The 14,447-nt window shown below is 37.5% G+C and overlaps 1 protein-coding gene across 1 annotated transcript in view; it reads right to left on the bottom strand.

Moving 5' to 3' along the window:
• Positions 1–3,134: 3,134 nt before the first annotated feature.
• The window catches only part of PIK3C2G (phosphatidylinositol-4-phosphate 3-kinase catalytic subunit type 2 gamma), a 264,337-nt gene continuing 253,024 nt past the window's right edge, over positions 3,135–14,447 (bottom strand). Inside the window, exons 32-33 of the mRNA XM_036458057.2 lie at positions 12,922–13,047; positions 3,135–3,559 (exon numbers count right to left, since the gene is read on the bottom strand). Coding sequence (XP_036313950.1) covers positions 3,407–3,559; positions 12,922–13,047 — 279 coding nt within the window. The 3' untranslated portion in view covers positions 3,135–3,406. The remainder of the gene's footprint in view (positions 3,560–12,921; positions 13,048–14,447) is intronic.

Raw genomic sequence — 14,447 nt, 5'->3', positions numbered from 1 at the left:
CTGAAGATTTTTGCTACAAAATAGAACAGGGGAATGTGTCCATATTTGGAAAAGGAAAAGGGTGATGAAAAGTTTGAAGCACCACCTAACCATGTAATATCATGGTTGTACACTGATGAAAATTTACAGAGAATAAAGAAATATTTATAGAGAATAAAGAAATGAGGGTGTTCAATGACGAGAATTCCAGAATGTTTGTGCATTAATGGTGAGAACAGCTGGGATCCAATCTATAAGTTAAGAGGTTGGTTTAAAGTAGGAGCATTGGTAGTTTTTCTACAATATCAAGAAGGAGATAAAGAATAGAATTTGCTAGGTGATAGTAGAATCTGTGCAGGTTTTCTTTTTCTTTCTTTCTTTTTTTTTTTAAATATTTTATTGATTTTTTTACAGAGAGGAAGAGAGAGGGAATAGAGAGTTAGAAACATCAATGAGAGAGAAACATCCATCAGCTTCCTCTTGCACACCCCCTACTGGGGATGTGCCGCAGCCAAGGTACATGCCCTTGACCAGAATTGAACCTGGGACCTTTCAGTCCGCAGGCCGACGCTCTATCCACTGAGCCAAACGAGTCTTGGCATGTGCAGGTTTTCTTCAGGCTAACTGTAATTTCTAGTAGAAAACAAAGTCATCAGTTGAGAGTGAGGATTAGGGGAGGAGGTGCTGGAGTTTCAGCAGAGAAGGGTGTCTAATCACTGACTAGCTGAAAGGTAGAGTAATGGGCTGCAAATAGAATGATTGTCCAGCAGCATTAATGGCTTACTGACTTGCATGATCACATGTTTCAGATGGGACCATAATAGCCTATACCAGCCACTGAATTTTTAACATTGTCTTTATTGATTAAGGTATTAAAGATATGTCCTTATCTTCCCTTTGCCCCACCTCCTGCTCATGTCCTCATCCCCCTGGTGTCTGTGTCCATTAGTTAGGCTTATATGCATGCATATAAATCCTTTGGTTGATCTCTCCCTTTACCCCCACCCTCCTGTACCTTTCCTTTGAGATTTAATGATCTGATCAATGTTTCTCTGTCTCTGGATCTGTTTTTGTTCATCAATTTATGATGTTCATTATATTTCACAAATGAGTGAGATCATGTGATATTTATCTTTCTCTGACTGACTTATTTTGCTTAGCATAATGTTCTCCAGGTCCATCCATGATTCTGTAAATGGTAGGAATTCCTTTTTACAGCAGCATAGTATTCCATTGTGTAGATGTACCACAGTTTCTTAATCCATGCATCTGCTGATTGGCACTTAGACTGTTTCCAAATCTTAGCTATTGTAAATTGTGCTACTATAAACATAGGAGTGGATATATCCTTTCTGATTGGTGTTTCTGATTTCCTGGGATATATTCCTAAAAGTGGGATTACTGGGTCAAATGGCAGTTCCGTTTTTAGTTTTTTGAGGAAACTCCACACTGTTCTCCACAGTGGCTGCACCAGTCTGCATTCCCACTAGCAGTACAGGAGGGTTCCTTTTTCTATGTATCCTCACTGCACTTGTCATTTGTTGATTTGTTGATGATAGTCATTTTCACAGGTGTGAGATGGTGCCTCATTGTTGTTTTGATTTGCATCTCTCAGATGATTAGTGACTTTGAGCATGTTTTCATATGTCTCTCTGCCTTCTGTTTGTCATCTTATGAAAAGTATCTATTTAGGTCACATGTGTCAAACACAAGGCCTGCGGGCCAAATCCATCCCGCCAGGCCTTGCAATGTGGCCCACACCGCGCTGTCATCACTGCACTCCGCTGCGTTTCCATCACAATGACAGTTTATGACTGTTCAGTAAACCATTTGGCCCGTGATTTAGGCTGGATTTTAGATTTTGGCCCCTTCTCTGATTGAGTTCGACACCCCTAATTTAGGTCATTGGCCTGTTTTTTAATTGGGCTGTTTATCTTCCTTTTGTTAAGTTGTGTGAGTTCACTGTAAATGTTGGAGATTAAACCGTTATCGGAGATAACATTGGCAAATATGTTCTTCCTTGCAGTGGGCTTTCTTGTTGTTTTATTGATGGTTTCTTTTGCTGTGCATAAGTTTTTTATTTTGATGTAGTCCCATTTGTTTATATTCTCTAGTTTCCATTGCCCTAGGAGCTGTATTGGTGAAGATATTGTTTGGCATATGTCTGAGATTTTGTTACCTGTATAGAATTCAGATGTAGTTTCTGGTCTGTCATACCGGAATTTGCCTACCATTATTGAACCTGTTAAGCTATCAATGAAATTCTGTTCAAAATCTGCTAGCTGCTCTGAACAATGATTCACTTGTCAAGTAAATAATAATTCAACGAAGAATGTGAGATTTAACATGATATGTTAGCCTGGTCTACCCTCTAAGATTTTTATATTTAAGTCCTTTATCCATTTTGAGTTTATTTTTGTATATGGTGTAAGTTGGTGGTCTACTTTCTCTTTTACATGTTTATATAGTTATGTAGATGACCAATAAAAGCTTAGGTTACTTTTTACATTCAAACACACTAAAACACTAAATAAAGCAAAGGTTTAAGATCTTTTTTATTAATTTAAATAACATGGACTTTTTTAAAAGTCATATTTAATTCTCATAAAGAATGAGGCTTTGAATTATACATTGAACTTGTAAGTGAAATCTGTAGGGTTGTTTATTCAGATCATGGTGAGTATAAAGGTAGGTTCAGAAGAAAGAAAAATAATTGATGTGTAAAGAAAACAGATCCGATCAAGGGGAGTTTCAGAGTTTGAGATCTTGGATTTAAGGGATAATGAAATTTAAAATGTGATCATGCCTCTGGTTGGGTGAAGTTTAGTGATGATGAATTGACTGCTGTGGAAAAGGGTAAAAAACGACAAAGAAGTTTTTGCCAAAAATTGTATTTTAGTATCTCCAGCATTTATGTTTTGTTTTTCTAATAACAATAATATAACATTCTGCTGGAGTCTATCAATACCTATGATACTGAGTGGTTATGTTGGCATACATATACTGAATTTAAATGTAAGAAATTTATTGCAGATATAATTATGTCTTGATTAATTGATGAGATTTTATTTGACTGTGTTTCTTAAAAATACATTATTATTTTTAACTAAGTGCACAATTAAGAAAGTGTGAATATACATTTGGTTTAAAAGATGTATTTAAATTTAATGTCCTTTTATTATTTTACATATTGAATTTTATACAAGCAATTGACTTTCTCTTTGAGAAAAAAGGATTCTAAGAAAAGAGTGAACTTAAGTCAGAGAATAACTAACTATAAAAGACTGATTCTGATTTATTTTTTTGTGTGTGTGTCCTTAGTACACTACACTATTTTAGACAACAAAAATGTCCTACTCATGTGATAGAGAATTAAAAAAAAAAAATACAAGCAGTTAATGAATAATACATATGGTCACAGCAATGGTCAAATTATACTGTTTCCTAGTGGGTACCATTTTTCTTCATTGAGTGGGACATTACAAAGTTGGATGTTAATTGCTCCCACAAATGTGGCTTTGCTCTTCACAATTAGCATTAAGACATGTCCTTGGAGCTCTGTGACTTCATCATACACCACCTGAAAAGGTAGCAGAATAAAAATGTAACTCAGATATGCCAAATGAATCTTTAAAAATATTGCTTTTAATAAAAATATCTAGCTACTAATATCTCATACCTTGGAATGGATAGGTTGATGTTGTTAGAATCCTTCATTTCTAACTCTAATTTTGAAAAGCTAAAGGTTCTGCTAACATAATGAAGTTTAATGAAAGAATATTTTTATAAGAAGCTTAGACTGTACTCTGATTTTATTAATAATGGTCCACCCCAAGTTTAATAAAACTATAAATTATTCTCTGGAAAAAAATTTAAATACACTTCACCTTTCATTGTCCTTGCATTTTTTTGTGCAACATGGGAACTTGAAAACTATCTTTCTTTGTTGAAGGCTAATGAGGAAAGCAGACCAATTTCCATGACTTCTTTGTATTACTTTAATGCAGTGCAGCAACATTTCTCTCTACATGCGAAGAAGTCACGCTGTGGTTACTGTAATGTATTTAAAGTTGCTTTATTTTTAATTATGAAAATATGTGCTCATTGAATAAAATATCAACAAAACAAAAAAGAACATAAAAAGAAAGGAAATACTTATATTTTTTGCTATTGGGAGAAAATTGCAGTCAACATGCAGCTGCTCTTTTTGTTTCCTACAAATAATCACGTTTTTATGAATTTGAATTGTAGTTAAGCTGTATATACAGTTTTTGGTCTTGCTCTTGTTCACTTACTAGAAATGTAACCATTTTTTGAAAGGCATATATTTAACTGTGTTTTGTAATATCCAGGGAGTAAGTAAGTCACAGGCATTCCCACTGAGTGCCTGCAGTGGCAAAGCATCTAAAAGTCTAGTACTCTTTAGAAATTAGTTATGCATCATGAGATGGGGCTTTGGGGTAGGGGAGAGCTGTGTGTAAATCCAACATGGTTCCTAAGGAAACTCCTTAGAATACATTTAGAAAAACAGTTTTATATGCTGCCTCAAACTTGCTTGCTTTTTATATACAAGATAGAAAAAAGTGTTCTCTATATGTGAAAAAAAAAAAAAAAAAGCAGAGGAAACAATATTGGGGAAGGCCTTTGAGTTGATTGGGAAGCTTTCTTGGTGTGTACAGATGTAGTTTCTGGTCTGTCATACCGGAATTTGCCTACCATTATTGAACCTGTTAAGCTATCAATGAAATTCTGTTCAAAATCTGCTAGCTGCTCTGAACAATGATTCACTTGTCAAGTAAATAATAATTCAACGAAGAATGTGAGATTTAACATGATATGTTAGCCTGGTCTACCCTATTTCATGTGACAGACAGCTCCTGCCTACCTCCTTTTCTAGAATCTTACTCACACTCCAGACAGGAGAGTGTCTTTTCAATTTGCTTAGACTGCTTATTCAAATAATTCCATTTTGTTCATTGAGCTCCCTGGAATAATAAAGAATTTTAAGGGTTGCCTTAAAAAATATCTCAAAAACTACACCACTGTAATCAATCTTTTTTTAACTGCAATGGATGCCCAATGTGGACTCTCAGAACCACTCTCTCTCTTATATTCATTCCTTTTTCAGGACTTCAGAGTAAGCTCCTTCACTCTCTCTATTTAATGGCTATTTTGAACTGTCTAAACTGGTATCCATTTTCTACAATACTTCCAGCAGATGAACCTGTGGAGAAGCAAGGGACTTGGTTGGAAAGTCTGTAAGGAGGATTCTCTGAAAGGTCAGAGGCCTCTAGGGGGATCTTGCCAAAGGCAGCAGACCCTGCTTTGACTTTTCCAAATAAGCCTGAGCCCCTGGGTATTTTGCTAGAATCTTTATGTTTATTCTTTAAACGTCCTTGTTTTAAAGACACTACAGATTCCTGTATCTTCTCAAGGATGCTTACCTTACTGATAGTATCTAATAGTTAATTTTAGTTCAAGCTATTACTGCAATAAAAGGCTAAGGAGGCAGGCGAATGGGGCTGTCTGGCTCCTTTAGCCATGCAGTCCCTTAGCCACCTCTTTCACAGAAACATATGTCAGAGTAATCATTCATTCATTGCTTAGGGTCTGCCAGTCAGCTTTGACATGAACCAATCTTTTCTTTCATAGAGAAATAGATGAAGGGGCCCTCAAGGTATGTGAAGTCAAAAAATGGAATGACTAAGCCTTAGGCCTTTAAAAAAGTCCAGCTTAAGAACTCTGTGAATGATATAAATAAGCCCTAACAATGTAACTTTAAAAGAAGCATATCCATTATTCATATTTACATGAATCTGTTGTCAATTATGTTTTCTTATTTGCATAATTGTGGTAATAATATTTACCTTTTAACATTGTGGGGAAGAATAAATGAGATAATGAACACAAAGTCTGGTAAATATTAAACACTAATAAATTTTAGCTGGAAAACATCCATCAAATACACAAGAAAGAACAGTTCTTCTGGAATTTTGCGTTAGTTGACTGAAGAAAACACTTCCATAGAGACTTGAGTCTCCCAGGCATTTAGCAAGCTGAAAATCTCAAGATGTGACCTTCGAAATTAATTGCCTTCCTAGTTAAAATGCAAACACTTAAACTCCAAAGTTTATATTATTTTATGGATTTTCCCTCTATGCTTCATTATGCATAATTTAAAAAAAGTGATTGGAGTTTTGCAAGCATGCAATCATTGCACAGCCTAAATGACATATGTCTGTTAATTTTTTAACTACACCCACAGCATTGTTTTTAAAAAATAAGCATTTTTTTTGTGCAATGAGTAATTTGTGGGTAATACTAGAGAAGTAAACAAATGATTATATTCTTTGAGTCATTTTCATAAAATGATTTTATATGTATTCTGCTTAAGATAAAATTGCACAGCTTCCCCCCCCCCCCCACCCGCCCTTTCTGGTACTTTTTTACCCATAAGCATGAGCCAAATCTTCATTGGCTACTGACAAATATTGAATTTGTGGGTTTGAAATTGTTATACCAAGTAGAAAAACTATGTTTGAGATAATTAATGTCTATTGATTTATATACAAGCATTCACTGTGTCATATTTGACACCAGGGCCTAGTAAATAATTCTAAAATGAATTATAATTGCAAAGGGAAAACAATAATATGGAAAATGACATGTATCTAGTGCTGGTGGGAAGAGAGTGAGGAGGCAGGATGATGAAAGAGAGAGTTCAAAATCATTGAGAACAGAACTCTGTGGGTGGAGAGAGGGAGGGATGACAAAGCATAGTTCAGTGGGGACAATATGGACTTTGGAATCAAGAAGTTTGGAACCTAAAATCTAGTTTTGTGGCTTTGGTCAAATGTTTGATCTCAGGGCCTTAGTGTCTCTATTTACAAGGAGAATTTCCATCATGTTCTGAACAGCAAATTGCAGACTACACAAGTTAACAATAGCTATTATACCATGTAGTACCCAGTGTCTTTCTAGGTATCCAATCATGTTCTAAAATACATTTTAAGGTATGTAAACCACAGAATGTTTCTGCTCTGTCCTTTCTAATTCCCCTTTTGCTTTATAATAGGATAATATAAAAGAAAGGAATACAATGTAAAAAAATATACCAATTATAATAAGGTAAATTTGTTATAAGATAGAATCTGTGTTTCTATTGAATCATTCAAAAACAATGATGGCTTTAATCCAATTCCAAAGGTAGTAGAGTGAAAAGGATGAAGGCTTTGAGCCAGAATCCTGGCTCTGATACTTAAAAGCTGCAATGCAGTTTCGAGCATTCCTACCATCCATTTTGACCCACCTTAAACCCAGTCATGTCTGCCATTGGGATTTGTAAAAGATGGGGATTTTCAGGGAGACTGCTGGCAAAGCCTGTTAAAACCCACTCTGGGAAGTGTCAAGGAGACAAGCATGACTCTGTGTGAAAGCTTTGGTATCTGATGGGTGGATACTAAAGAGACACTTGCCAATGTCCTGACCCAGCCTCTCTCAGGGTAGAGTCTGAGGGAAGGAGAGGGCTTTGAATAAAAGTGGAAAGATATACCTTCATGAAGAACTTTGTAAGACATTGATGACACAACACAATAAACCCTTTGTATTTAAGAGATTTATACAAAAAAAAGAGAGCAAGGTCATTCTCTCCCACTTCCCAGAATAGTGCATGGCTTTGGCAGTTTGAGAAATCCCAGCCATGGTTGAGTGGCTAATGTAATAGTACTCAGGAAGCAAAGCAGGGGAGAAGTTAAAACATTTGGAGTAAGTCTCAAAGTCATTAGTGAAAGATAGGGGGTGGTGAATGCTGCATGAGCTTTATCCCGAAGTCTTAGGGACCATTTAGGAAATACAAACCGTCTGATGTGACTTGAGAATATGACTAACTATCCTAATATATAAAAAGCCAGGAGCCGTCATGACTGAAACAACCAGATGGATGACCAAACAGCAGGCTGTGTGGGGCGACCAGGCTGGCAGGGGGATTAGTGAGGGATGACCAAATGACTGAACAACAGGCTGCATGTGGTGACCACACTGGCGAAGGGGGTGGGGCAGTTTGGGGCAACCAGACCAGTGTGGGGGGGTAGTTGGGGTTAACCAGGCTGGAGGAGGGCAGTTGGGGGTGACCAGGCCAGCAGGGGAGCAGTGATGGGCAACCAGGCTGACAGGAGGGGCAGTTGGGGGAAACCAGGCTAGTGGGAGGGGGGGACTGTTGCCGGTGACCTGGCTGGCAGGCAGAGGCAGTTAGAGGCAATCAGGCAGGTAGGCAGGTGAGCAGTTAGAAGCCAGCAGTCCTCGATTGTGAGAGGGATGTCCGACTGCCAGTTTAGGCCCAATCTCCTGAGGGGTCCCAGATTGGAAAGGGTACAGGCTGGGATAAGGGGGATCCCCCCCTCATGCACAAATTTCATGCACCAGGCCTCTAGTGGGATAATAAAGGGCATAAGCATACAATTATTGACAAATGTGTGAAAGAAATTCAATAAAGGAAGCACTACCTCCCAACAAAAGGTGCCAGACAAAAAAAACAAACAAAACAAATCCCAAGCTAATTCACACTTTATTTAAAAAATTAAATCAAACTAGATAATATACTTAATATAAAATCTAAAACTATAAAACATTAGAAAAATATATAGAAGTGAGAAGTTCTTAGACTTGGTACTAAATGCACAATCTATAAAAAGAAAAGTTGATAAATTGGTTATTAAAAAAAAAAAAAAAAGCTTTTACTCTGTGAAGGACCATGTGCAAAGGATAGAAAGGGCAGCTCCAGAATAGGAGAAAGGTTTGCAATCCAAATATCTGATGAAGAACTAGTGTCAGGAATGTATAAAGAATTCTCAAAACTTCACAGAAACATGCAAACTATCCAGTTAAAAATGAACAAAGACTTTTCACCAAAGAAGATATACAGATGGCAAATAATGAGCAGAAGTTGTACATCACTTGTCATTATGTAAATGAAAATTAAACTACCCATTAAACTAAAATAAAAAATAGTGATCACACCAGATGCTGGCAAAGATGAAGTTTCTACTGTATCACTCATACGCTGTTGGTGGGAGTGTAAAATGGTATAGAAAAAAAGTATGGCAGCTTCCTATAAAACTAAATATGACACTACTAGCTAGCCCATTAACAACTTATGCTCACACAAAAACCTATACACTAATACACAGCAGCTTTGTGTGCAATAGTCCCAAGCCAGAAATGACCCAGGTGTCCTTTAATGTGCAACAGTTAAAAAACTATCACTCAGCTATGAAAATGAATAAACTATTGATATATGCAGCTGCTTGGATGCATCTCTAGGAAATAAAAGTGAGTAAAAAAAGCCCATCTCAAAATGTTCCAAGCTGAATAATTCCATTTATAGAATGTGATAAATAACAGGCTAATAACCTGAACAGGTTAGTACATAGTTGCCAGTGGTTTGAGAGGTTATATTGGAGGGAGGGAAGTATCTCCTGAATACAATATGGTAGCACCAGGAATTTTTGTAATGGAACAGTTCTGTACCTTGCCTGTACCAGTGGTCACACAAATTTTTACAAGTGATAAAAATGTGTAGAACTGAGCGGGTGCACACACATACACAAGAGCACATGTAAAACTGGTGAAATCTGAATAAGGTTAGCAGATTGAATTAATGTCAATTTCCTCACTGTGACACTATATTATAGTTATAAAAGATGTTACCATTGGGAGGAAAGTGGTTAAAGAGTATTTGAATTCTTTCTGTATTATTTATTTCAACTGCCCATGAATATGTAATTATCCCAAAATAAAATTTAAAAATCTTATTAGGATGTTATTGCTTTAAGAGACAATTTAGGAAAATTACTGAGTCAAGTCTTAAGGGCTATGAATATCATGTTTAGAATTTTTAACATTATACAGTAGACAGTAAGTGATCTTTGAAAAAATGTAAATGAATAAATATGATTAGTTTTTGAAAGACATTTTAGTTAGAAATATGAAAGATTTAATAAAAAAAAACACAAGATAGGAGACAGATAGAAGGCTATATAGTTATAAAGTTACAAGAAGCTCAAACAAAGAAAGGTAATGGGACAGAGAGGAGGTGATAGATTGAAGAGGCAGGAAGCTAGACAAGTAGAATTGACAAAACTTGGCTCTTTGGACATGTGAATAAGAGACAGGGAGATGTCAAAATGTCATTAGAAGGTATCTTTTGAGATGGTAAACAGAGTAGGAAGCCAGATTTAAAAGTGGCTAGGAGGCCAAGGTGGTTTGGCTCTGTGGATAGACTATCAGCACATGCTTGGGTTGCGGGTTCGATCCCTAGTGTGGGGCATGCAGGAGGTAGCTGTTCAATTATTCACCCCATCATTGATATTCCTATCTCTCTCTTCCTTTCCCTTCCTCTCTGAAATCAATAAAATTATCCTATGTAATAAAAGAGTAATATGCAAATTAACCATCACTCTTCTATATCCACAAGCCACGCCTATAAGCCAATTAGGACCGAGTATGCAAATTAACCCAACTAAGATGGCTATAGCCACAGAGAGAGCAGGAGGGAGGCTTGAGTTTTCCCAGCAATGGAGGAAGCCAAACTTTCAATACACCCTGGCTGGCCCAGGCCTCAGCTTAAGGCTTCAAAGTTTCAATTATAGAACATAAATCCCAACAGAAATGGCTGTGGACTTGGAGCTGGAGAGAGCAGGAGCCTAGGGTTGCCCCAGGTGATGGAGGAAGCCAAGCTTATGCAGCCCTGGCTGGCTCCGTCCTTTGCTCCAGGCTACATAGTTTCAATTGTAGAAGATAAATCCTGGATACCAGGGTTTCCTCTTGGGTCGCTGGGGGGCGTGGCCAGCCTGCAAACCACCACAGGCCCCTCAAACAGGCCACCCTTCAGGGCAAACCAGCTTGCCCTCACCCATGCACCAGGCCTCTATCTAATAAAAGAGTAATATGCAGATTGACCATCACTCCAACACACAAGATGGCTGCCCCCATGTGGTCAAAGATGCTGCCCCCATTTGCACACAAGATGGCCACCACAAGATGGCCAGCAGGGGAGGGCAGTTGGGAGGCACCAAGCCTGCAAGGGAGGGAAGTTGTGGGCAATCCCCCTGTAGGGGAGGGCAGTTAAGGGGTGACCAGGCTGGGAGAGGAGGGAAGTTGGGGGCAAATATGCTGGCAGGGGAGCAGTTAGACATCAATCAGGCTGACAGTTGAGTGGTTAGGGGGTGATCAGGCTGGCAGGCAGAAGCGGTTAGGGGCAATCAGGTAGATAGGCAGGCAAGCAGTTGGGAGCCAGTTGTCCTGGATTGTGAGAGGAATGTTCGACTGCCCATTTAGGCCAGATCTCACTGGGATCAGGTCTAAAAGGGAAGTTGGATATCCCTCAAAGGGTTCCAGATTGAAGAAGGTGCAGGCTGCGCTGAGGGACACCTCCCCCTGCCAAAAAAAAAAAAAAAAAAAAAAAAAAAAAAAAAAAAAAAAAAAAAAAAAAAAAAAAAAAAGTGGCTAAGAGACATTGAAATAGAGCTACCCAGTGATCAGGCAGAAGTGCAGGTCAAATGGTTAGGAGAAAGCCAGGGCTTGAAGAATAGACTCAGATGCAATCTAAATATAGGCCATAAATGAAAAATTTTGGAATGCAACATAATCTGAGAGAATAAATATTAAGAAGAGATAAGGGTAGACAGATGATAGAACTCCAACAAACAACACTATTTTAAGAGGAAGAATGTAAATGAAGAAAAATGAGGGAGTGGTTAGAGAAGATAGAAGGGAATTAAGAAAAGGTTGAACTCAAGAAACAAAAGGGAGGTGGCAGGAAGGAGGGCAGAGCCAACAGGATTGCTGTGTGACTTCAGAAGAGAGACTGAGGGCTCAATGGATTAAGCTGCATCAATTAAAGTCAGGATCCACATTGCAAAGGATTAAAGAGTGAAAAGGAAGTGATGAAGTGAGTGCAGGCAATGTGAGTTAATTCTGTAAAAGTTTGGAGATGTCATGGAGGAAAAAAAATTGGATGCTTTAGAAACATTGAGTTGAGTTTGGTTTGTTTTTTTAAAGATTTCTGAGTCAAGGATTCAATGGTTGAGACAGCCTTAAGAAGAGCAGATAATTAACTGAGCAAGGTAAAAAGAAATGGGAAAGATGGAATCAAGAGAATAAATCTTAGTAGGATTTGCCTTAGATAAAAGAAGGGCTTTGGATGTTCAAATTGTATAATACAGAGGAAATAGTTATATCTATTATAAATGAACTGTAAATTAATTTGTATTTTACACTTACATATTTTTTTGTTTTGTTTTTTCAAATGTGATTTTTGAAATGTGTTTTTATATATAGGTTAGACTATGATAAGACTATTAGGCAAGGAAAACTAGATAAAGGAAAGTAAGATTAGAAGCATTAAGATGGAATGAGGCCAAAATCGGTTTGGCTCAGTGGATAGAGCATCAGCCTGCGGACTAAAAGGTCCCAGGTTTGATTCCTGTTAAGGGCATGTACCTTGGTTGTGGGCACATCCCCAGTAAGGGGTGAGCAAGAGGCAGCTGATTGATGATTCTCTCTCATGGATGTTTCTAACTCTCTATCCCTCTCCTCTCTCTTCCTCTCTGTAAAAAAAATCAATAAGATATATATTAAAAAAAAAAAAGATGGAGTGAGGGATAATGTTAGTATGTGAAAGAAATACTACATAGTCTCAGGCTCTTACCGGAGTCTAGCCACAGTTTGAAAATTGGTGCACAAGCACTTTGAAAGCAGAAGCGGTATTTGACAGTTCCCATAAGCTCTAGAACAGTGATCAGCACACGGAGGCTATTTTGGGGAAATGCCTACTGTTTATGTAATAATGCTGCCAATTACTGCAAGTTTTCCATATTTGGTTGTTAGGCTGAAAAATGGTAAGAAAAATACAAAATGACAGAACAAGAGATGAATCATACTTACAATTTCATTGTAAGTGGGGTCGGTACATTTTGGAACAGATTTTGTTTTCCTCCTACGGACCTCACTGGGATATGGTAAAAGATAAAATTCAACATGTGCGCTGGGCGCAGAGCCATCTGGGAGATGCTGCAAAGGAAAATGGTCATAAATATTAATGCATGTTGCTATCAAAGAAAACAAACACATAGCTACTAAATATCTAGACCAAAGGCAGGGTTGAGATTTATTACCATCACTCTGTTTATCAGAAAATAAGAAAACAATAAAAAAGAAATATATTGTTGTTCAGAAATAATTCCAGGTGCAATTTAAAAGAGCAAAATTGTCCATCTTAAATTAAGTGTTGTGTCAGAGAACTATATTTAAAAGCCCATTAAATATAACTCAATTTTTACAGTAAAAACTAAATTTCTGTTTTGACAGAAATGGTCAAGAAATAAATATAAGCCGCAAGCCGAGGCAATAACTAAGTGCCTCAGGATACTGTATGCCACTTGAAAATCAATAAATTCAAGTTTAACACGTAAAGTAAGATGTAGCATTTCATGACATTGTATGATATTTACATTTTAAAGCAGAATTTAATTAAAATATCTATTAGACCTATAACTTTAATATACTCATAAGATGGTTATGATAATTTCATTCTCTAAACTTTTCTATAATATATTGGATAATCCTGTTTAAATTGTGTTGTACGGAGTCCCAAAGGTTGCCTAAGTTATAGCCTGAGCAATGGGTGGATCTCTGGATCCTTTCTTCCCATTATTTCTAACCACTGCTCCCTACCCTACTCCGTCCCTCATAGCAGATGCATAGTAATTTCTCCACTTCTTCTTTTCCATATTTCTTTATTATGAAGATTTTTATTTCTTAACTAGAAATTTATTTCATGCACTGTGGGGGGGGGGGGGGGTCCCTCCGCCTAGCCTGCACCCTCTTGCAATCCGGGAGACCTTGGGGATGTCCAACTGCTGGAGAGGCTCCGGCCACTGCTGCTGTGCTCCCCAGCCATGAGCCCAGCTCAGGGCTTCTGGCTGAGCCCAGCTCCCCCTGTAGGAGCACATTGACCACCAGGGGGCAGCTCCTGTGGTGAGAATCTGCACCCTGGTGCTCAGTGCATATCATAGTGACCGGTTGTTCCACTGTTAGGTCGATTTGCATATTAGCCTTTTATTATATAAGATATACCATTTGAAGAGTGAGCCCAGTATTTCAAAAAATTAGAAACTACCATGCTTAAAAAAAACAAAAAACAAAACAAAATGGGTACCATCTTGCAATCTTGACCAAATAGAGAGTTAATAGTACTAAAACTCTGAATGTGTGGTTTAATAAAATAAGAAATATTCATTTAATTTAAAGAAGAGAATTTAAACTTCAACCTTGAGGAATAAGTGCTTATGTTGACTACATTCTATAAACCTGGTAATTTTCAACAATACATTTTATTGCTCTTAGTCACAGACATTCTTATGTAAACATTCAGTGCTATCTCCAAACTCATTAGCTTTAACTCTGCATCT

The sequence above is a fragment of the Pipistrellus kuhlii genome, unplaced genomic scaffold (assembly GCF_014108245.1).
Source record: "Pipistrellus kuhlii isolate mPipKuh1 unplaced genomic scaffold, mPipKuh1.p scaffold_m20_p_3, whole genome shotgun sequence".
Taxonomy (NCBI): Eukaryota; Metazoa; Chordata; class Mammalia; order Chiroptera; family Vespertilionidae; genus Pipistrellus; species Pipistrellus kuhlii.
Note: the sequence above shows the minus strand (reverse complement) of the source record. Positions and strands in the feature narration are given on the sequence as shown.